The 24,244-nt window shown below is 38.0% G+C and overlaps 1 protein-coding gene across 1 annotated transcript in view; it reads right to left on the bottom strand.

Annotated features, from left to right (window-relative positions):
* RASGRP3 (RAS guanyl releasing protein 3) overlaps window positions 1-24,244 on the bottom strand; it is a 115,652-nt gene that overhangs the window by 10,772 nt on the left and 80,636 nt on the right. The window contains 4 exon segments of the mRNA XM_078149776.1: window positions 14,563-14,710; window positions 19,170-19,285; window positions 20,655-20,768; window positions 23,718-23,795. Of these exon segments, the coding sequence (XP_078005902.1) occupies window positions 14,563-14,710; window positions 19,170-19,285; window positions 20,655-20,768; window positions 23,718-23,795 (456 nt within the window).

Genomic DNA, 24,244 nt, shown 5'->3' on the forward strand with positions numbered 1-24,244 from the left:
CTTGAGTAGCAGCCAAGATGGAAAATTGAAGCTGGAAGGAAAACTATCTGTTGTTAACTCTGGGCAAAGTAGTGAAGTCTGCAGAGTTTTGCCTGATGGCTTTCATTCAAGAACCAACCCACCCCCGCCCCATTCCACCCCGTCCTCTCACTCTAGACCAAGGGTGGGGAACCTGCGGCCTCGAGGCCACATGTGGCCCTTTAGGTCCTTAAGTGCGGCCCCTTTGACTGAATCCAAACTTCACAGAACAAATCCCCTTAATAAAAGGATTTGTTCTGTAAAACATGGACTCAGTCAAAAGGCCACACCCAAGGACCTAGAAGGCCACACGTGGCCTGGAGACTTCAAGTTCCCCACCCCTGCCCTAGACCATCCAATTAGTCTCTTGTGTGGGAGGAAAGTAATGTGGAGGGGGAAAAAAAAACTCTTTTCTTCATAGGATGGTCAGTCTAGAGATAGAAGAAACCTTTTGTCGTCGTTGAATCTTTCAGTCCTATTTGACTCTTCGTGGCCCATTTGGGGTTTTCTTGGCAAAGATACTGAAATAGTTTACCATTTTCTTCTTTAGCTCATTTTACAGGTGCAAAAATTGAGGCAAATAGGGTTAAGTGGCTTGCCCGGGGTTATTAAGTGTCTGAGCCAGATCTGAACTCAGGAATCCTGACTTTAGGTCCAGCACTGTATGCACTACAGCACCACCAGTTGCTCAGAAGAAACCTTAGCCATAGTGGCAGAGGTCCACTAAAGTAGCTAGATTTGAAGTCATAGTACCTAGGTTAAAATTCAGATCTACTTTTTATCTATGTGACCTGGAAATTACTTCCCCTCTTTGTCGTTCATTTCAGTTTTCTCACTTGTAAAATAAAAGGGGTGAACTAAATAAGCTTTAAAGTCCCTCCTAGATCTAAACTAAGGATATTGTGAGGCTCAAACAAAATAATGGATATAAAAACATTTTGTAAACCATAAAGCACTGCATAAATGCCCAGTTATCATTATTATTATTATTATTATTATTAATCAATGCTGTAGGCTCTGTAGGCACCAAGTCTATAGGTTGGTGATGACTTCATTCTCTGAGCTTTCTAATACCCTCCTGCTGACCTCAGGCAGTTTTATAGAGCAACACAGGGGTATGCTGATAAATGTGTAAAGACCTCACATTCCCAGGGGGGAAAAAAGTATTAATTATTAACACTTTCACAGATCTAAATAATCAACAATGCAATAAATCAAGCCATGATTTGTGACAATTAATGATTTCTGAAATGTAAATGCTCACAACAAAAATTTAAACAATCCGATAGAGTATAGGCACATACCCAGCTGAGCTCTCCCAACATTCCCCTCCAAACAACTTTAAAATAATTTCTCAAATCAAACTTCTCAAATCAAAATAAGAGCCATTTCCCAACTGATAAATGGTAAAAGAATAATATGAATGGGCATTTTCAGAAGAAGTCAAAGCTATCTATAGTCATATTTAAAAAAATGCTCTAAATCACTGTTGATTAGAGAAAGGCAAATTAAAACAACTCTGAGGTACTACCTGGCACCTATCAGAAATGACAAATGCTGGAGGGAATAAGGAAAACAAGTACATTAGTGAACTGGTCCAACCCTTCTGGAGAACAATCTGGACTATGCACAAAGTGCTATAAAACTGTGCACATCCTTTGACCCAGCAATACCTCTACTAAGTCTATACCCCATTAAATGAACAGGACCTATATGTACAGAAATATTTATAGTAGCACTTTTTTTTTGTGGCTACAAAGAATTGGAAATTGAAGGGATGCTTATCAGAGAATGGCTAAACAAATTGTGGCATACTATTATGCTATAAGAAATGATGAGGGGAGTGGTTTCAGAAAAACTTAGCAAGACCTATATGAACTGGTGCAAAGTGAAGTGAGAAGAACTGGGAGATCATTGTGCATAGCAACAGTAATGTTGTAATGATGATCAACTGTGAAAGACTTGGCTAATCTGATCAACACAATGATTCAAGAGACTTGCAAAGGACTCGTGATGAAAAAATTCTGTCTACCCCCAGACAGAGAACTGAAGAACTCAGAGTATAAATCGAAGTTTCATTTTCTTGTTTGTTTTTTGAAATATGGCTAACATGCAAATATTTTGCATGTTTTCATGTATAATTTATATTGTCTTGTTTGCCTTCTCAATGGAAAGGGAAGCACTAAAAGGGAGGGAGAGAATTGGAAATTCAAATTTTAAAAAGAAAAGAATGTTAAAAATAAATAATATTTTCTAAAAAGAAAAAAAAAACATTTAGAAATCTGGTTTTCCCTGGGTCAGAACTGGTTCCCAAGTGCACTTGGTCTAAACCCTGTTTGGCCAAAAACCAGTTGTCTGAAAGGATCTCATTTACCTTGAGGTACTTCATTGATCTAGTAATACCATTTCCAAGAAAAATGAGAAAAGTACCACAGTCAACTAATCTGAACGTCACAGTACCAAAAGTTTTATTACCAATTCTTCTACCTCTGTATAGTATTACTAGCAAATAGACATTGAAAAAACCTGTGCCAATCTAATTAAAGTATCTTTTCATTCTATGTGCCTCATTATTTACAATGCTGTAGTGAAAACAATAACGAGTTGGAAATAACCTATAATACTGCATGTCCTCACTCTTTATACCTTTGGTAGGATTCAAAAGTCACTATGGCTTTTGAAAGGTAAAACCTACATTTGTTCTAGTTTTCAAGTATCTCATCTTGCATCAAAATCCCAAATATAAATCCCCCAATCATAGAATCTCTGAATTAGAAAAAAAAATTTAGAGGTCTTCTACTCCAAATTTTACCTGAGCAGGAATCTCTTCTATTGGTCTAATCAATAAGCATTTATTAAGCTACTAATGCCAGGCACTGTACGTTAAGTGGTCCTCTAGACTTTTGTAGAAGTCATTCAAAAATTTAGAGATGGAAGAAAACTTAAAACTAATAGATTTCAACTCTTTCACCTTAAAAATGGGGAAACTGAGGTCAAGAGAATTTAAGTGATTTACCCAAGGTTCTGCAGGGAGTAAGCAGAATGGCTGGGATTCAAACATAGGTACTCTGAGTTCATGCACTTTCATGTTCTTTCCACTGGATCAGACTGCCATGAAATGCTCAATTTCTTCCTAACACTCAGTTCTGAGCACATCATTCCATGGCCCAAGGGCCTTCAGGGTATTCCCATTCCATGAATGATGTCTATACTCTTAAACCTGGTATATGAAGCCCAGGACAGCTAGATGGCATGCTGGATAGAGTGCCAGACCTGGAATCAGGAAGACTCTTCTTTCTGAGTTCAAACCTGGCCTCAGATACTTCCTAGCTGTGTGGTCCTGGGCAAGTCACTTAATCCTGTTTGCCTCTGTTTCCTCACCCAGAGGAGAAGGAAATGGCAAACCACTCTAGCATTTTACCCAGAAAAACCCCAAATGGGGCCATAAAATCAGTCTTGACTCAAAAATGACTAAACAACAAGAAATGCAGATAAAACTTAAAAGTGTATCATATGTACATTTTTTTTTTCAGAAAGACTTGGTTCTTAAACGTTTTACCAGGACACCACTGGTCTTATTCTTTACGGAAATCTGCAAATCTTAGTAGATGGTAGACAAACTACTGTCTAACCATATCTCCTCCATCATGTACTTGTACGTATTCTGTCCTTTCCTGTTTCATTACTTGTGTTAAGACCATTTGCTATGCTTGAAGTGTCATTCCCTCATCTTCTGTTGCAGAGACCATTGCTTCTCAAGGCAGCCAGTTTCACTTTGTGATAGCTTTGTTATAAAGTTTTTCTTTAGACTCAATTGAAATCAGCCTTTCTGCAGTATCCACCCTTTGCCTCTGCTTCAGCCTTATTAAGTCCAGAATAGCAAGTTAAATACTCTCCTTTATGTCAAGCCTTGAAATACTTGAAGACAGCTCCCTCTCTACCTCTTCTATTCCTCAGGCTTAATATCCACAGTTCCTGCAGCCAGTTCTCCTCAGTTATCATCTCCTGGATCCTAACTATTTTACTTATCTCCGGGTAACCAATTTGTTACCAGTTTGTCAACGCCCTTCCTAAAATAGTGCAACACAGAGCACTATACCCCAGGAAAGGTTCATTAGGAAATATAGCAGCTTTACCTCATGATGATTTGTAGGCACGTTTTTTGAGAGTGGTGATCTGCCATGGACTCTATTTCATTTCATATTTGTCTTCTGCGATAAAATGCCAGATACATCACTGCTCTTTCCCCCTAGTTCACCTCCCCATGGTGGAAAAAAGAGCCAAATGAGGATGCAGCTAAAGGTTTGTTAATGTAAACTAAATGGATTTCGTTTATCACTATCCTTGTCAACAGCCTTTCTACTGGACTGAGAATTCACAGAGATACAAGGCTAGGGGAAGAACACACACTGCTCTATTTTTAGTTGCTGAGTTGTGTCTCTAGGACTTTAGGAACCCAGTTCAATTGCATACATAGCTCAAGGCAAAAAGAGTGAAGGAGTCATTTCTACAACTTCACCAATTATCAGGGATTTGTTTATTTGTTTGTTTTAGTAGCTACTGCCCACATTGTCTATAGCTACCCATTGACTTTCGGTTCTTGGAATGGGTTTTAAACATCAACCTTGGCTCAGGCCTCAGATGTCTGGGCTTCTTGTTTGACACGTGGGAAAGGAGAATAGTCAAGTCTCTATCAGTCAGAGAAGAGTTTAGTTACAGATTCACTTGCAAAAAAGAATAGTCATTGATCCTTCTTTCGGTATAGTGCTTGGTGGCTTTCAAATACAAACCTTTCTCTACCCAATCATGATGATTATTGATTGACAATTAAACAATCAGTCTATCGAAAACCATTTGTTAAACATCTCTTATGTACTAGGCACTGTAGGTACTAAGGACACAAAAAACCAAAGAATTAAACAAACCCTTCTCTCAAGAAGCTTAAATTCCTCAGTCTATTAAATAAGACTGATTCAAAGAGGGAGAAATTTTGGCCAGAAAAGGGAACTAAATTAAATATGAATCATAGGCCATTAAAAATACATCAAATTTATGGGACCTGTAATGACCACTTGACCAATTTCCTGGGAGCTAGGCAGAAGGAGGCTGGTCTTTTTTTACCCTACTTTTTAGTTATGGTGGAGAATGCCCTTTCAGGAAGAGGCTGACAAGTACGGCTGTTTTCTTTAGGTATGATAGTCTCCAAAGCTACCCAAGAAATTGGTGTGCCAGTTCTATTTCTCTACCTTTCATCTTAAGAAAACAAACAAACTGAATCTGTGATTTCATCTATGTGGGGAGGCAGCAAGCACTTATTAAACACTTACTATGTGTCTGGTACTGTGGTAAGCACTGGGCATACACTTACAAGGACAAAGAAAAGCTTTCCTTGCTGTCATGGAGCATGTTTTCCTACCACACTGCTTTCCTGGATTTCAGCATCTCCAGAAATTCATCATTCTGCAAAATGAAATCACCTCAGAAATTTACACCTTTTCAGGCTCTTGCCCCTGAGAACCTCTCTCTCTGATTGGAGATGGTGGAGGGTAGACATTAGAGGACTCTTCTTATATCTGCTACCATTCAAGGAGGCTGTTCAAGGAATTCATCTCATCACTTACCCCCTGGCTATTTTCCTGGACTTCATGATACCTAGAAACTCATCATTCTGCAAAATGAAATCAACTCTGAAACTCTCACCTCTCCAGATCATTTCCCACCCCAACTACAGGACTTCATCATGCTGTGTAAACCTCCCCCTCTCTCTTTTCAGCTTCTTTTATGTGTTATTTTCTCTCATCAGACTATGAACTCCTGGAGGAGGCTGTCTTTTGCCTTTCTTTACCTCCCCAGTGCTTAGCACAGTGCCTGGCACATAGCAAATACTTAATAAATGTCTATTGACTCTTAATTCTGACAACATCCAAAAAGAAGCTGTAAAGTTGGATTGTGGTGTTGTGAAATTTTTTTATTTTTTATCTCCTTTTGTTAATATTATTGTTTGGGGAAGGGAGACCAGGACCATTTCTCCTAGTTAGAAAACTGAGCTGACTGAAACCTGTGTTATGGGTTGTAAAAAGGCCTCAAAAATTGTTCAGAAAAAAAAAGCCAGAAAAAGGAGTCATGGCTTCCCAAAGTAATTTGACTTACCCTCACTTAAGGAAGGAATTCTAGTGATGCTGAGTGCACATATGTAAATCTTCCTTCTCAACCCACTGTGAATTTTCTAAATATAGTTTAATCATTTATCTTACTTAGTTTACCTATAGAGTCTGTTTAGCTAGGTTTGTTTCCTTAAGGGATGTATGAGAGTATGATTCTGTTTAAGTTTATTCAACTTTTATGACATTGAAGGAACCATGGGATTATAAATCTGTCTTTTTCAACTTTCAAAGCCTAAAAAAAAGTTTGATATTGCAATATGTAAACAAATTTCTTTTTCTGTCTCTCTTATGTAATTTTATTTATTAAAGCTTTTCAGAAACTCCAATCAGGGTTAGGTTTTTTTGGGGGGGTTTGGAATCTTGAATCGTTAAAAAAAATTAGGTTTCTACCTCTATAATTCCTGCATTGTGGTAGTTTTATTTTGGCAGCATAATATACCATATGAACTCAAAGAAGAGATGGTGTACTGGGGATAGGATAACCTGATGGCATGATTGCAAACAGCAGAGACAGTCAAGTAGCACAGGATGGGGGATGAATCAATGCCTTCCTGGGGCCAGAGGGAACTCACCAATGGGAGAAGAGGTCCAGCATAGAAGAAGGCTATTACAGAGTGAGAAGATCTCATGTCAAGGGAAGTGCTAGGGTAAGATGGCAGTATGGTGATGAAGTCTAAAGAGTCAGAAGCATAATAGGGAGGAACAGGAAGCAAGGGCCACTTGGGGCCAGTCCTCAAAATGGAGATCCCTGAAAGGAACTCACTAATAAGAGAAGGGAGCAACATGGTGGAGGCTTCCAGTGTAGTTGGCTTCCAATGAGGTATTTCTTCTACCAATGCAGATTAGTATTTGTTCTGCAATTTATAGTTAAGAGAGTTGATAGAAGCTCTGAGACAGGACAAGAGATTTACCCAAGGTCACACAGTCAGTCTATATAGGACTTGAACCTAGGATATCTGTACTATCAAGGTCAGCTCTCTAGCTACAACTCCTCATTGCCTCTCTGTCATAGAAATGTCAAGATGACTCTGCTTAAAAGGCAGCTAGGTGGTGCAGTGGATAGAGCACTAGCCCTGGAATCAGGAGGACCTCAGTTCAAATGTAGCTTCAGACACTTACAAGCTTTGTCGACTTTGGACAAGACACTCAACCCAGTTTGCTTCAGTTTCCTCCCCTGTAACATGAGCTAGAGAAGGAAATGGCAAACCACTCCAAGTGTCTTTGCCAAGAAAACCCCACATGGGGTCATGAAAAGTAGGACATAACTGAACAACATCAGAGGAATCACAAGAAGGGCCCAGACTTTATCATATGTGGTAAAGCAGTTAAAGTGGTGGAAATGTGCATAGAATGGACTTCCTCTAAGTCTGGGGGTGGGGGGAGGAAACAATTAGAGTTAAGTGACTTGCCCAGGGTCACACAGATCTGAAGTCAGGTCCACCTAATTCCAGGGCTGGACCACCTAGCTGCCCCTCCTTGAAGTCTTTTAAGCAGAGGCTTAATGACCCTTTGTCAAAATGTGGGAGCAAGGGAGAGGATTCACCTTCAGGTACAAATTGGGGCAGACAGCCTCTGAGGGCATTGAACCTACAGATTCTGATTCATCAGATCTCCCTGTTTAAATGAAGGTGGCGTGGAGGGGGTAGTTATAAAAAGAGAAGAAGGGCCTTGGGAATCACAGGAGGAAAGGTCCAGTGACAGAAAAGGAGATTCAGAGAAAAAGGAAGCTGAGAACAGAAGAGGGAAGCATGGTACAAGGACCCCTGGAATTCCCCAAATTCTTTTCTGGAGGTTCACAGGATCAAAACTATTTTCATAATACTAATATGCTAGTTGCCTATTAAAATACCTACTTATTTTTCCAACTACATATCTATGTGAGGTTGAATTTTCTTCATATTGTTATGGTTCTGTCACATCTGATTTTTCACAACCCCACATGGGGTTTTCTTGGCAAAGATACCGGAGTGATTTGCCATTTCCTTCTCCAGCTCATGTTACAGATAAGGAAACTGAGGTAAACTGGGTTAAGTGACTTGCCCAAGGTCACACAGCTAGTAAGTGTTTGAGGTCAGATTTGAACTCAGGTCTTCCTGACTCCAGGGACCGCTCTCTAATCACTGTGCAACTGAGCTGCCTTTTCTTCATGTACTTCAACCATAACAACATTTTGCAATAGACAATGCCAAAGTGCATATGAGAATCTAGCTGTCTTCTATTAAGCCAGATATTAAAGAGATTTGTGCAAATATGTAAAGCAATGCCATTCTGCTCATTAATTTTTTTGTTTATAAAAATATAGTTGTTTTTCATAAAAATATTACTTATGTTAACATGTAATATGTTTGTTATTGTCATCTTTAAGTGAATAAATGTTTTAAAATTCATTGATAGATATAACCCATATAAACAAAAGCACTTTGGAGTCTCTCAGTACTTCTTATTTATTTATTTTTTTATTTTTTGCTTTTTCAGTGAGGCAATTGGGGTTAAGTGACTTGCCCAGGGTCACACAGCTAGTAAGTGCCAAGTATCTGAGGCTGGATTTGAACTCAGGTCCTCCTGACTCCAAAGCTGGATCTCTATCCACTGCACCATCTAGCTACCCCTCTCAGCACTTCTAAAGAATATAAAGGGGCCTGAAACCAAAAGAAATTTGAGAACTGCTGGTGTAGAATAAAGCACTCCAGGTTTCAAATCAATGTATCCCACTCTCTTTCTTCTGTACCCTAGGGTGATTCTCTTCTCTGGACCTTAATTTCTTCTTGTTTTAAATGGGGGTATTGGTCTACACTACTCCAAGTTGCCTTCTTGATTTAAATCTTATATGTATAGGTCTCTCTCTCCTCAACTGGCCTAGATGCCATAGGAAGTCAAGGATTGTGCCTTAGGAGGTTTTAATCTACTATTCCCCCTAGAGGACTCATAATAATGTTTGTACATAGTTGTTTTTGTTGTTTGTCCTTCATTCTGGAAGAGGAACATGATATTAGGAAGGTGATGCCATGACTTGCAAGTGTTAAGTGAGGGAGGGCTGTAAAAAGTCACCAGCCTTACTTTCCCCTCTGGAGCCATCTGGGTCCAATAGCAAGATAAAAATCAGAACAACTGGAGATGACCCCCTTGTACACAGTAGGTATTCAATGAATACTGGACTGACTTACTGATTTCAGTTCATCATTTAGCTATTAGGTGGTTATTTCTAAACAGGGCTAGCGTTATGAAAAGTTAACGTAGGCTGCTACCTTTGTAGTATTGTCATAAGAGTTTTAAAATTTCCTTCCTATTTGGTTCCCGTATGGCCATTTTAGCTGTAAGGAAAATCACATAACCATCTGATACATACCTTATAGTATGTAATTTAGCTGATACTTCCAATCATTTTACCCCCAAAGATAAGTTTAACCAATTATTTTAACAGTATAATTTGTAGAGCATTAGAAAAGCCTTTTCTCAAAGCGATCTTACACACCACCTAATATTCCATCATTAGAAATTCACTCCTTTGGCCCATGAAAGCTTTTTCAGCACTCAGAAATTGTAGAATTATTGGTGTTAGGACTGAAAGGTAATTTGGGTTCCATATAGCTCAATTTTATAAGTGAATTTTATCATTTTATTAATGAAGAAAGTGAGGCCCAGAGAGACAGGGCAAACTGGCCAGCAAGTTGGTGGCAGAGCCACAACCAGAACACAGGCCACCTGACTCAAAGCTCAGTGCTCTTCCTATCAAAAGATACTTGAATTAGTCTTACTTCCTGATTTTACCGGAGCCTGGACCTACTTAACAATATGCAGGGCACAGTTTACTTTCATTACCCAGTTTGCTTTCATTACCCAATGGCCTTCATTTTCAGCCTTAGACTCAAAACAAAAGCACTTGCCTATAACTCAGCATCAAGGCAAACCCATGCTCAAGACATATGACTTTCTAAATATAGAGCCTGCTTGGAAAACATTATTCTATATTTAGGACCAACTTGAACCACTTTGTGCTTGGCATTCTGTTGACAGTCAGCACTATCCTATCTCAGCCCTTGTAGGTGCCCTCTGAGAGCCTGAGGCATTCCTATTTCCCCTATCAAGAACAGAACGAATAGTGGGGTCTCCCTCTTTGTCCTAGCATGAAGGAGAGAATCTAGGGGAAAAGAAGATCCTAGGGTTCTAGTATGCATAGCTAGAACAGGGTCTAGAGATGATCTAATCTAACTCCTCATTTTGTAGATGTGAAGCTACTCCTTCATTTCCTCCATTTGCATTTATCTCTAACACTTGATCATTTGGCATATTCAGCACTGATTTGGGGCAGGGAGGGAGGGGGTCTATTTTCCATCAGTATCGTAGCTCCAGGTAGTGCTGATGAATTGAAACACATAAACAGTGCTTGAGTGAACTTGGGTTCTATGTGTCTACCTTGTCCATCCATATCATTCACCCAAAAAGGACTCTATGAGTCAGTCACAGAATCATGGATTTGGAGTTGGAAGGGGCCTCAGAGATCATCTAGTGTCTAGTCCAACTCATTTTACCGATGACAAAATTAAGGTCCAGAGAGCCTGAATGCCCTGTTTGTTCAAGGTCACAGAGGAAGTAAGAAGTTGAATTGACATTCGCATTCAGGTCCCAGGATTCCAAGGTCAGCAGTGAGCTCAGCACTCTTTCCTCTCTACCACACTCACTCCTATGCTGAACCATTTGCCCCAAATGATTAAAAGGGCTGAGGAAAGAACAGCAGACTTGGAGTCAAAAGGAGATAGGTAGCTGGAGTAGCAGAAACAGCCAGCACTTGACCTAGAGTTAGGAAGTCTTGAGTTTAAATCTAACCCCTGACACTTACTAGCTGTGAGACTCAAGGCAAGTCCTTTAACCTCACTTTCCTCATCTGTAAAGTGGGGATAATAACAGTATCTACCTCTGAAGGTGGCCATGAGGATGAAGTGAGACATTTGTAAAGCTGTTTACCAACTTAAAAATGCTACGTGAGTGCTAGCTATTTTTATTAGTCAGACTTGAATTGTTTGAGTCCCAGGCCTATTACTTGCTCTCTCTGGGTATATGAACAATCATTTGATCTCTCTGAGCCTTAAGTTCCTATATTATATAGAAATCAACTTTCATTTTTTATTATTTTTTTTATTTTTTTTTAATTTTTTTAGCTGAGCAATGGGGTTAAGTGACTTTGCCCAAGGTCACACAGCTAGTATATGTTGTGTGACTGAGGCTGGGTTTGAACTCAGATCCTCCTGAATCCAAGGCTGGTGCTCTATCCACTGCGCCACCTAGCTGCCCCAGAAATCAATTTTTAACAAGCATTTATTTAACTACTGTAGGCCAGGCTTTGTGCAAGTGTTGGGAAAAAAAAGATAAAAAACAAAATAGTCTCTGCCCTTTCATTCTACTGGGAGGAATCACACGTACATTTTTAAAACATAGAATATATAATAAACAAGGGGAATGCAAATAATGAGAAGAGGGGAAAATCCTAACAATTTAGTGGATCAGAAAATATCTTATGTAGGAAGAGGTATTTCAGCTGAATATTTATGGGAGCTAGGAATTCCAAGAGGCTGAGGTAAGAAAGGAAGAATATTCTAGACATGGAGGGCGATTTGTTCAAAGGCCTGGAGTGGCAGATGGAATGTCATATAGGAGAAACAGTTCAGCTAGAACACAGTGAGCATGACACGGTGGTTAGAACACGGGGCCTACAGTCAGGAGGACCTGAGTTCAAATCTGTATGCAGGCCCTTATTAGCTGTATGACCTTGGGCAAGGTACTTAAACCAGTTTTCCTCAATTTCCTCACCTGTAATATAAGCTGGAGAAGGAAATGGCAAAACCACTCCAGTACCTTTGCCAAACCCCAAATAGGGTCACAAAGACTCAGACAGGACTGAAAAATGACTTGAAAACAATAATAATAAAGATCAACTAACAGGGAGAGAAAGAGAATGAATGCCTTGGTAGCAGAAACAAAACCTTTTGAAATAATAAAGGCCTTCATATAGAAACCAGCTCTACTCAGCTCCCTTCTGACTAAACTTCAGGACAATACAACAGCACATGCTTTGGGAGCTACTTTTCCTAATTGTTGGTACTTTATCACTTTTCATTTATTTTGTATTCACTTATCTGTCTAGATTTTGTTCACCAGCTCCAAAGCAGAATGGAAGCTCCTTGCAGGCAGTGATTGTCTCACTTTTGTATTTGTATCCCCAGGGCCCCGCATCTTGCTTGGCACATATTGTTATTATTGTAGTTGTTATTGTTCAGTAATTTTTAGTCATATCCAACTTTTCATGACCTCATTTGAGGTTTTCTTGGCAAAGAGTGGTTTGTCATTTCCTTCTCCAGCTCATTTTACAGGTGAGGGAAATGAGGCAAACAGAGTTAAATGACTTGCCCAGGGTCACACAGATATTAAGTGTCTGAGGCCAGATTTGAACTCAGGGAGATGAGCCTTCCTGACTGCAGGCCTGGCACTCTATCCACTGCACCACCTAGGTGACCCATTGGCACATATTAGGAACCTAGTAAGAGCTTGTTCAATTGTTGAATATATGAGAGTATCCTTTTTTCCAGTTATTATATACCTATTTATATGTAGGGGAAGTAATGTCATACAATGGAGGGAGCACTGGGCAAGAAAAGATTCAGAAAGATATGAGGGTCTTTGTACTCCTGTCTTTGCCACTTATTTGCTGTGCATATAAAGGCAAATAACTTACTTAGACATCAATTTCTTTTTACATTAAATGGGCATGATGATATCCATTATTAAAATCAATAATGGTTTTACTAACACAAAGGTAACCTTATTTGTAGGCAATTATGGACAGAGTCCAGTGTGCTAAAGTTATTGTGGCAACATAATGTGATTGCATGAGATTGGGAGTCAGTCACAAGACCTGTGTTCTAGACTCAGACTGGGTTTAAAATTGGCTGAAACCACAGAGATCACTGAGTCCAATTCGCTTAAAATACAGAAGAGAAAGCCAAAGCCCAGATAAGTGACTTCAATCAATCAATAAACATTTATTAAGTGCTTGTGATGCTAGGCAGTATCAGAAGGAGGAATCAAATCCTTATCTACCTACTCATGTGACATAGACTTCACTTTTAAGAGCCTCATTTACCTGCTCTATAAAATGAAGGACTTAGATGACAAGACTTTATAAGACCCTTTCAGATTTCACATTCTGTGAATGATTTATCCATTTATTCTACAAGATCAAATTTATTTTCAGTATCACTATAATTTCTTTCCCATTTTTCTCTTTGCATGGAGTATTCTCCCATATCTGTCAATTAACCAATGATGAGCAAGTGGGATTCCTTTGTCTTTGAACATAATAAGGTAGCTGGGAGATAGTATGTTATATTGGATGGATAGCTGGCCTTAGAGTCAGGAAGAAGTAAGTTCTAGTCCTGCTTCTTATATCTACTGACCATGTGACTGTGAGCAAGTCATTTCAATCTTTCAGTAGCTAAGGCAACTCTCTAAGGCTACTATAAATGAGTTGTTCCTCATCAGTGAAGGGAGTTTCTACAATAGAAATTCTCTGGACCAATGGCAGCACATGATTAGAACCCCATTATCACCCCACCAAAAAAAAATATGGAGAAATCAAAAGTTTGGCTTCATTTTCTCATTAGCCTATTAGCTCATAAAGGATTTTCAAAATATAAGAACAGCAAAGTATGCACTATTTTCATTAAGTTTTACTACTTACCTCAAAAAACAATTTTTTCCCCTTTTTAAATTTAAAGCAACTTTGAACTAGTGATCTTTGCATTGATTCAAGTTGAATTCTAAAAGACTGGCAGTATGGGACTACACAAAGTAGATAACAACACAGATAATAGCAATGTCTGTGTATTTGTTCAGCTTGTTCATGTCTCTAAAATTAAGATTTTTAGACAAACCATCCTGCTTTTGTGGGCAGACCTCATATACCTGACCTGCTTTTGTGAGCTACATATTTCAGAAGCACACATCTAAACCATATGATCTTGCTTTAGTCACTAAGTTATTGATGAATTACACTCTTGCCAAGTCTAACAACTTAAAATTTTTAAATTTAAAATGTATGTCTCAAAATGAATTACACACTTGCCAAGTCTAACAACTTAAAATTTTTAAATTTAAAACGTGTTTCAAAATGAATTACACTCTTGCCAAGTCTAACAACTTAAAATTTTTAATTTTAAAATGCATATTTCAAAATATTTTAAAATAATGTTTTTCTGTTTTCCCCAGGCTGCAAAGCAAATTACTACAAAAATGAGATACAGAAACAGAGATGGAGTGAGGAACAGGTAGAGAGACAAAATACAGACATAAACAGAAAAACAGAATAAATTTAAAAAAACAAACTTACAAATCCTGCACAATGTTCACAGAAAGTTGGCTTGAGATAGGTCACCTCTTGAAAATTGTGGACAAATCCTGGTCCCATTTTACACTGGAGTTGAGATTTAGCTCTCAGGAAATAAGCCATCATTTCATCCTTACTAATTAGGCCATCCCTGTTAAGAGAATTACAGAAGGGAGGAATCCTATTAATATAATATTAACAATTTAAGTCTTCACCTTTGTTCCACTCTGGTGCCATATTTCCATTCATTTCCTTCCTGCACCTGGTGAGTGGAACAGTTGGGAGCAGATTCACACCCAGAAAAAAGCCGGAGAGAGGGCAGTGACTCACAAAGATATGAGGAGGTGTCCATACATGTCACTTTGTGTGTGTACATGTTTGTACAGCAAATGCAAAACTCATTTCCAGTTCTGAACAGTTGTACCACCTGTGTAGGGTTCCTGGCTTCCCACAGCTTTATTTCCTTGTGGGACTCAGGGTAGTTGGAATCATGAAGAAAACAAACAAGCTGATGAGTCCACTTCACATTTATCCAATTTTATTTCACCCTACTCTTTGAAAGCTTTATTCATAATTGACTTACTATTGCTTCCTCTACACGGGTCCCAGATGCTGTTGCAAGCCATTCATACCTTCTTCATGTAACTCCCAAGGCCTAGTGTCTCCCTTGCTCTCCTCTTAGCAAGACAAATTTGCCCGCAGTTTACTGAAGAAAAGGTTACAGAGTAAACTGCCTCATTTCCCTCTTCTCTGCTACATGGTATCTCTCTAGCCACATCTTCCTTAATATTTTTATATTTCTCATCCTTTTCTCCTTTCCAGTTATCAGTTTTCCTATTCAGGACTAATCAATCTGCCTGTCCTTTTGATTCCATGCCTTTCCATCTGCTCCTACAGAGACCTTGTTCAATCAGTCCCATTCCTTATGCATCTCTCCACCAACTTTGCTCTGTCTGATTAAATATCTCCTCTACTCTTAGAACAACCTGCCCTTCATCCTTTTCTTTAACTGTTGCTGCTTGCTTTTCTCTTCTTCCTTTCACTGACAAATCTCCCAAAGGAAAATTAATCCCTGCCTCCATTTCCTCATCAACTGATTACTGTTCAATCCCTTTTCACATGGCTTCTGACTGTCACAACCAAGGGTCTGCTGAAAGGAAGGAAACAACCATTTATTAAGCACCTACTAGGTGCCAGGCACTGTATTAAGTGCTTTACAAATATTGTCCCAACAATCCCAGGAGGTAGGTGCTATTATTATTATGCTCATTTTAGTGTTGAAAATAAGGCAAGCAAAAGTTAGGTGACTTGCCTAGATCCACATAGCTAGTATGTGTCTGAAGTTGGATTTGAACTCAGATCTGTCCTAATCTAACACCCAGTGTTCTATCCACTGTACCACCTAGCTTCCTAGCCAGCTCTATTCAGCTTGAAAACTCAATTGTTAAATTTTCAGCATGCGCATTTAGAGCTCAGAAATTGGCAAACACTATGAGCGAAAGCTTGATTTATTGAGGGGGTTATGACTAGATTTGAGAAAGTTTTAATTATGCATATTAAACTTATACATATATACATATATATAGCATATATTTTGTTTTTCTCAAAAGTCCAATTTTAACACCAACTTACCCCTGTATTGTTCTATAAGCATAAGTACAATAGAAGGCTCAGAAAATGAAATGAAATCATCACCAGACTGGAGACCTGGTGACTAGAAGCTGCTGCTGCTGCTGTTGCTGCTGCTGCTGATAATGATGATGATAACTAGAATTATATAGAGTCTTAGGATCTGCAAAGTCCTTTTTATACCTATCATCCTATTTGAACTTCACAACACCCTTGGGTAGCTGCCAGTTTATCTCTTCTTCCTTTCACTATCAAATCTTTCAAAGGCTAATGTTCTATTATCTTTATTTCCTCATCAACTGACACCAGTAAATAGCTTTCAGTCTGACTTCTGACCACACAACTTAACCAAAACAGTCATTACAGGTCACAAATTACTTATTACTTATCAAACTAGTGGTCTTATCTGAATCCTCATCCTTTTTCACTTCTCAGCATGCGATCCCATTGACCGACACACAAGTTCTTGAATCTCTCTCACACACAACTTCTGCAATACCAAACTGTCCTAGTTATGTTCCTATGTCTTGAATCATCCTGCACACACTTCTTATCTTATTTCTTCATCCTATCCTATAAGTGCAAGAAATTCATTTCCAGGACTCTTTTCTTCTTGCTCTACGTCATTTCTCCTTAGAGAATTCATCTATTGTCACGGTTTTACCTTTCACTTGTATAAAGATAACTCTCAAATCTATTTTTGAGCTCTGGAGAGTATCCCTAGAATCTAATATAATGCTTTGCACAAAGGAGATACTTAATAAATGTTTCTTGCATTTAGTTGAATTAGTATGATCACATGAAAATGTGCTATTGGCTTTCATTCCTACAAAGTTTAAGCTTTTTATGACTATAACTTGATTTATGTTTGAATTTTGAGTAGGTATGTATGTATGTATATATATATGTGTATATATATATATATTGTATATATATATATATATACATATATATATATATGTATATATATATATATAAAGTAATAATACCCAATGAAATTCAGAATTCAGTTGGTTGATTTCTGACATTAAAGATCGATGTAATCAAGTCTTTTTATGAACTTTAATATATTTAAGGTTAGTATGTTTAAAATATCCTAATAATCCATTGTTGTTTTTAGCCTTTCAAAATTAAAAAGTAGTCTACCATTCAAACTATCTTCACAAGAACAAAATGATTTCTGGAACTAATATTCATGCTAATATACGTAATGAACTTAGTTCTCTAGGGGAACTGAGCGAGCATAAAGATAACGACACTTGTTTGGGCTTTCAACCTGGAAATCCACAGAGGCAGTGTGGCTCCATTTCCCCAGAGAGATTCTCACTTTCTTTGGCAAGTCAAGTCAACAAGAACTCATTGACTTGTCTTTCTGTGGTATTTTGTCAGGAGCTATTCCAGTCAAGGTGGGTTAGGCAGCTCTGAAAATGATGTTCTATCTTTCAGGCTTAGACTGAAGCCTCTGGAGGCAGCTATCACTTCATAGATGTGTTCTGGTCCTGGGCCATCCAAAATGCTGGAGTTTGAGGTTCCACCTGAGGAATCCCACTGGATAAGGGGGAAAAGTAAGGAATTGCACTTAAGGCACAATTTTGAGCAGTAGGTGAGGAGACTGAGGGATGGAAGTGATGAAGAATTTGGCAGACCATTAAGTATTCCACTTTGGCTCTCAAGTCAAGGACACTGCTTTGCTAACTCTCTTATCTGGCATCTATGGCGATGGAGATTTTCTCCACACCTGATGGGATGTTCTCTATTCCATCCAGGGAAGGAAGAAGTAGAGAAAGTTATTTCTACTGCATTTCAAAGCAAATAATGAATCAAGCATTGATGTTCTGTGAAGTACTTAATGAACCAAGCAGTCATACTCTATGAAGTAGTTTTCTTTACTATTCATTTTAATATTTAATATTTCCTTCTATCAAATGAGTTGTTCTATACTTCAAATATCAAATGATGAATTTGAGGTTTAATTAAGATACACTCATGATAAAATGTCAAGACTTTTCTTTGGGACGTCAAATACATTCCAAATTGTTGTTGTTTAGTTGATTAGCCCTGTATGACTCTTTGTGACCCCATTTGGGGTTTTCTCTATAGAGATACTAGAGTAGTTTGCCATTTCCTTCTCCAGCTCATTTTACAGATGAAGAAACTGAAGCAAACGGGACTAAGCGACTTGCTCTGGGTCACACAGCAAGTTAGTGTCTGAGGCCAGATTTTGACTCAGGTCTTCCTAACTCCAAGGGCCAGCGCTCTATCCACTATGCCACCTAGCTACTCACCAAATTCCAAATTATGTTTTTGAAAATTTTTACACTAGGAAAATTGTTGAGGGGGTTGTATTGTAATATATACTGGATATTTCTCCAGTAGAAATGGTTCTCTAACCCCACAGCATCTTTGGAGTTATTTCATTTCTCAAAAATCATTTGAAAATATGATAATTCCGTTTTATTCCTGAGAAAGCCAATCACTATTTCTTGGCCATCTATGATTATGAAGGGCAGATAGAACCTGAGTAGTTATATTCTAGAAATTAGCCCAAAGTATCACATATTTGGTGATTATGATTGTGATTCATCCTTCACCATTGCTCCTATTTTGGCCTATCTGAATTTCACTTCAATGCTCTTCTGATAAAAGTTGTGTGATCATTGAAATAGCTGAACTCATCAAGAGGAAAACAAACAGGAAGTCTTGAGCCCAGATAATATAAAAATTGACCACTTCATCTTGATAACAAAATTTGAATGTAATATTCACACCAAAAAACCCACACAGTATAATTTGGATAAGACTTGATTCATAAGTACTAGCAGCAAACCAGATGCATAAGCTTGCGTCTTCTCACTAAGGTGTTATGTTTAAGCTATAAATAAATGAACTAGGAATGAAACACTCTGTTCTTGTCTCTAAAACGTTTGAGGAGTGAGGAGGAGAAGGACAGAGTTAAAACTAAAAAAAATAGAACAACTCACTGGTCTTTGTCCAACACACAGAAGGAATCCAAGAAGGGAAAGTTGGCGGCAATACTTTCAAAATCCTCTTGGGAGATATACCCATCATGGTCATGATCATAGTTTCTAAAAACAGACTGCAAAGTAAAAACATGTGTGTTTACCAATGCCAACCCAATGGCAACAGGAAAGCTAGCTGAGAGGCAAGCTCACCTCCCAAACTGGAGGTGTTTCAAAATGCGCTTTTAGAAACTAACTAAATTGACCATTTGTTCTACTGCCTATATGCACCTATACATTTCTCTGGCTTGCCCTTGGAGACCAGGGTTATCACAAGTTACCAAAACTTCAACGAAATCCTATTTAGCTTTTCAAGTTTCAATAATAAAACAATTCAGCATCCACTTTCAAATGCCTGCAATTAGTCTGACATTTGTATCTTTTACACACTAAATGTAGAAGGACATTTTCTAGGGTGAAATTTTTGTATTTGTCATTCAAATATTTTGTGTCCACAAACCCATTTCATCTCCCTCTCAATGGCAGGCCTCATCAAAAATTCTCTCCTTGCACAGCCCTCAAAAATCTTTTTCTTCCCAATATTTTTCTGTCAACACCAATTTGTTTGGATTGTACACAATTCAATGCCTTATCTGTAATTTTAAAAAATATATTATGAAAGTATATTTTTTCCCAAAGACTTAACCTATCATTCCAGAGTATGTGACAATCAATTAAACCAAGTGCTTTATCATCATGTTTTCCAACTCCAAAGATGTCTCCATTTTCCTTGTTGCTGTTATTGCTGTCGGAAAACAATGTGGTATCAGCAGACCACAGTAAACATGTACAGAACCTCATCTTGCATTAAAAGTTCTTCCTCCTTGTAAACAACATTTATGTGCAATAATCCCCAAATGTAAATAGCATAAACTATTCAATTCAATAAACACTTAAGAACCATGCCTTGTGTATAAGGCATTGTGTTAAGCACAGGGATGCAAGACAAAGATTTTTTTTTAAAGGAAAACCCAGCATTCCCTGCCCTCAAATAATTTACGATCAGCCTATGGGAATTAAGAGACTTGTCAACCATTTTCTGGTACAGATAAGTTGATCAGTGAAATTTCTATAGAATATGTTCTTTAGTGAAGATTTTTTAAAAGTTGTACTTAGCCCCCAAAGAACCCTAGAATTCTGGAGCCCCAAATGTTATCACCTAGTGGCCAGTGACAGTGACTTGGACGTAGAAGATGGTATTCAAAACAGAAAGTAGAGAGAAGCTGCGGGAAAAGGAGATTGAATGGGTGGGTGAAGTTGAAATGAAGAGACTATAAAAGAGAATGGTAGTACTTAAGGTCTGAAAGCCAACTCTTTGAAGTCTGACTTGGCATCTAGAAAATTGACGTAGCCTGTTCTGAGGAAGTCTCTTACTCCTAAAAACTGACAGAAAGGGGAGTCAAAGGAATTTGAATATATTGTGAATTTTGTTACTCATCAACTTACCTCGACCAACTTTCTTATGTGCTTGTTAATAATAGTCAGGTCAGGCTTTGGCATTACTCCTGATGCCCACTCCAATGGCACTACTGGCTTGTTAGGAGTTGTAGGAGAGGTAGGCTACAAAAACATACATTTTTCAGTGTGAACTGTAGTACAAAAAATAAATTTCATTTCACCACTAGGATATAAAATCTTAGAAGCATCACTACACACCTTACAGTTATTTTAATGATCAAATGAAACTATGTGTGAAGTAAAATACGAAGCAGAATAGAAATGGCACTCAGAGGATCATTGAATGAAATTCTCTCTTGTGACAACACCATAAAAACACAATATCTGAATACATACATGGGTCTATGGTAAACTAGAAGCAAAACTGGGACCTCTTATTTGCATAGGTGCCTTCGTTCATACATATGGGATATGATGATTTTCATCTTGTAGATTTAGAATAATACCAGACTTGAAGAAGTCTGAGAGATTGACTCAGCAATCCATCCGGAGAAAATAAAATATAAAGCATAAAAATGCATATTGCTTTTCTAATAATATGCTATTGGTTGAGCAAATCATTCAGTTTAGTCCAGAAGATGGCAAACTATGGCCTATAGGCCGTACAAAAACAGGTAGTAGGCCAGATTTCATCCGCAGGCCATAGTTAGCTGACACCTGGTTTACCCCATCAATACATAGATCTTGCACAGGTTCAGTTACTTGCCTGGTTATTCATCTGCTGATGGATAATGAACTGGTTCTAGATTTGAATAAGATAACATGAATATGTCATATGATATTTTGAAAATCATGTTGCGCTTTCAGAGAACCCAAGCTCCTTTCTGCTGCAAGAGCCCATCTTCTTAATACCATTTTTTCTCTGGGTACTTCCATAAAGGCTACAAAATATCCATAGCATGATCTCAAAAACAAAATTGCAGGTGACCAGAGACTAACTGGTTGATCCAAAGATCATAGATTGGTATCAAAGGGAAACTCAGATATCCTCTAGTCCAATTCTCTAATTTTTTCAAGATGAACAAACTGAGGTAGAGAGAATTTAAATGATTTGTCTGAGATCACAGGTCATGGCTGAGCTGGAAGCCAAATCCCTCTGAGTAAATCCAGTGCACTTTTCGCTGCTCTATACTGTCTCCAAATGATAGGTTGTTATAACTAAGGTAATTAATTTTTATTAGAGGCACTACCTTGTAGAACCAAGCAGGTTTGCCAATAGTCAGTCTGATCCTTAAGGCAATAAAGATAGCCTCTGCAGCAACCATATCTAATAGTATATGCAACATTCTTTACTCTCAGCACCCCCTCTGCTACCCACCCCCAAACAGAAAGAAATGAGGGAGATGCATCTCATCATCCTGTTTCCAGGGACAATATTTGTCATTACAGCAGTACCCTAATCGTTATACTGCCTTTTAGATGAATGACACTGATTGAGTGACAGTCAAAATTACTCTAATAACTTTCCCACATGTAGACTTCACATCAGATGGCATTTCATAGAAGATCACCCTTGAAGGATGAGTTTGATTTACATGACCTCCAAGGTCCCTTCAAACTTTGAAATTTTGTGAGCATAAGTTTGGTTCACTCATGTTTAATCTCACCCCTCTCCTCAATTTCCTTCCCCCTTTTTGTCCCCATCTCTTGAAATAAGCACCAATATAAAAATTAACCATAAGATTATCATCATTAATAATGAATATTTCCTGGAATCTTGATGTGATATATTCCTTTTTTTTTTTTTGCTCTATGGTGAGGCAGTCAGGGTTAAGTGACTTGCCCAGGGTCACACAGCTAGTAAGTGTTAAGCGTCTGAGGCCACATTTGAACTCAAGTCCTGATCCAAGGCCAGAGCTCTATCCACTGTACCACCTAGCTGCCCTTGATGTGATATATCCTTAATGCATACCTACTATTGGTGTAGAACACACAGTATACTATCAGACACTCTCCCCCAGTCTGGCTCCCCTAATCCCATGAACTTTCCACTGTAGGAAAGACCATATAGTAGATGATATCAATTTGATATAAACATGATGTAGAAGGTACAATTAGCAAGTGCAGAAACATATTTAGAGAAAGAATGGGCAAATTGTGCCTCTATAGAGCAAAAGCTAGGTTTTCCTTTCTTTCTCTAAACTTCATCCCCAGTGTCTCTCTTACATTGGTAAGAGCCTTTATTTGCATATCACCAGAGATATTTAAATGTGAGTTTAATTGGTAAAACCACTAATGTCCATTCTGTGATGTGATATCCTTAATTATATTATATACTACTTATTCACAAGTACTCAAAATTCAGTGAAGCAAATTAAGGAAGAACTATCTATGCCCTGTTCAGATTGTTGAGCTGAGACAAAGTCACTATTACAGAAATTTGGGAACTATAATCAATGGTCACTCAAAAGGAAAACAATCTAGTTTTATTCTGAGAATTTAAAAATCCCCTACTATTTGAAAGAAATACCCCTGTCCCCTGAGGACATGTTGCCTATTCTCATAAACAATTAAGAAGTTTAACACTAAGGAATTACAGTTTTTAGTCCTTTTCTGGCATCCCATTCATGTGATTTCACAAGATTTAGAGCCAGAAGGTGCCCCAGATGACTATTTCAGTCCCCTCCCCAGGCTTACCTCCCAACACGCCCACATTTTAAAGAGGATGAAATGAAAGACAAGAGAGGTAAATGGCCTGTTTCAATTACTGTTACTAATACACAACTAACAGAACTAGGAACTCAATGTCCAAGTATTTGCGATAAAAAAAAATCTAAGGTTATTGTCTGATAATAAAAGGCATCACAAATATAGGCACTGTATAAAGTAGAATAACAAAGAACTTATACTTTAAGTTGTTTGTGTTCATGTTTTCCAAAAAGTAAAATGGAGGTAAATGTTAGGTAGATAGTAGTTAAATAAATATGATCTCTATTTGGGAAAAAATCAAATTCTTAGCTCTTCAGATCTCAAAGCACCATTTTAATGACCAACAACACCAAGTGAAGAACACTATTTTGCACTATTCCCTCCTTTTAAAAATATCCTTACCGATTTAGAATTCCTGGGCTCCAGCACCAATGAGAGTTTGTAAATATCGTCTTCTGTGTGATAGAGGTCGAGAGAAAGCTACAAAATAAAGGAGAAAAAAAATCAATAATGTTAGACTGTAATCTTAATAGTACTGAAGGATGAATATACATTTTTCTTACATGACTGAGGTTTTTTTTCAATATAGGTATCTGAGTCATAAGTATCTAATACAATTTATTCATTCTGCAAGTGAAGATAATACAGCAGCAAAATATGAAACAGGCATAAATATAAACACTGGTCATAGTATTATAACTCTCTTCATCATCATTAGTAACAACAATAAATATTTCCTGAATTCCCTTCACCAGGGACTGAGGATGCAAATCAAGTCGAAACAACACATTAAAGTGCTTTGAAAATCTTAAAGTGCTATTTAAATGCTGTATATTATTACAAAGACAATCAGACACAGTTCCTGCCAATGAGAGTTTACACTCTAGTTAGGGAGATGTCATGTGCATAATAGTAATAATCAGGGATAT

The sequence above is a fragment of the Phascolarctos cinereus genome, unplaced genomic scaffold (assembly GCF_003287225.1).
Source record: "Phascolarctos cinereus isolate Bilbo 61053 unplaced genomic scaffold, phaCin_HiC Scaffold_2;HRSCAF=192, whole genome shotgun sequence".
NCBI lineage: Eukaryota > Metazoa > Chordata > Mammalia > Diprotodontia > Phascolarctidae > Phascolarctos > Phascolarctos cinereus.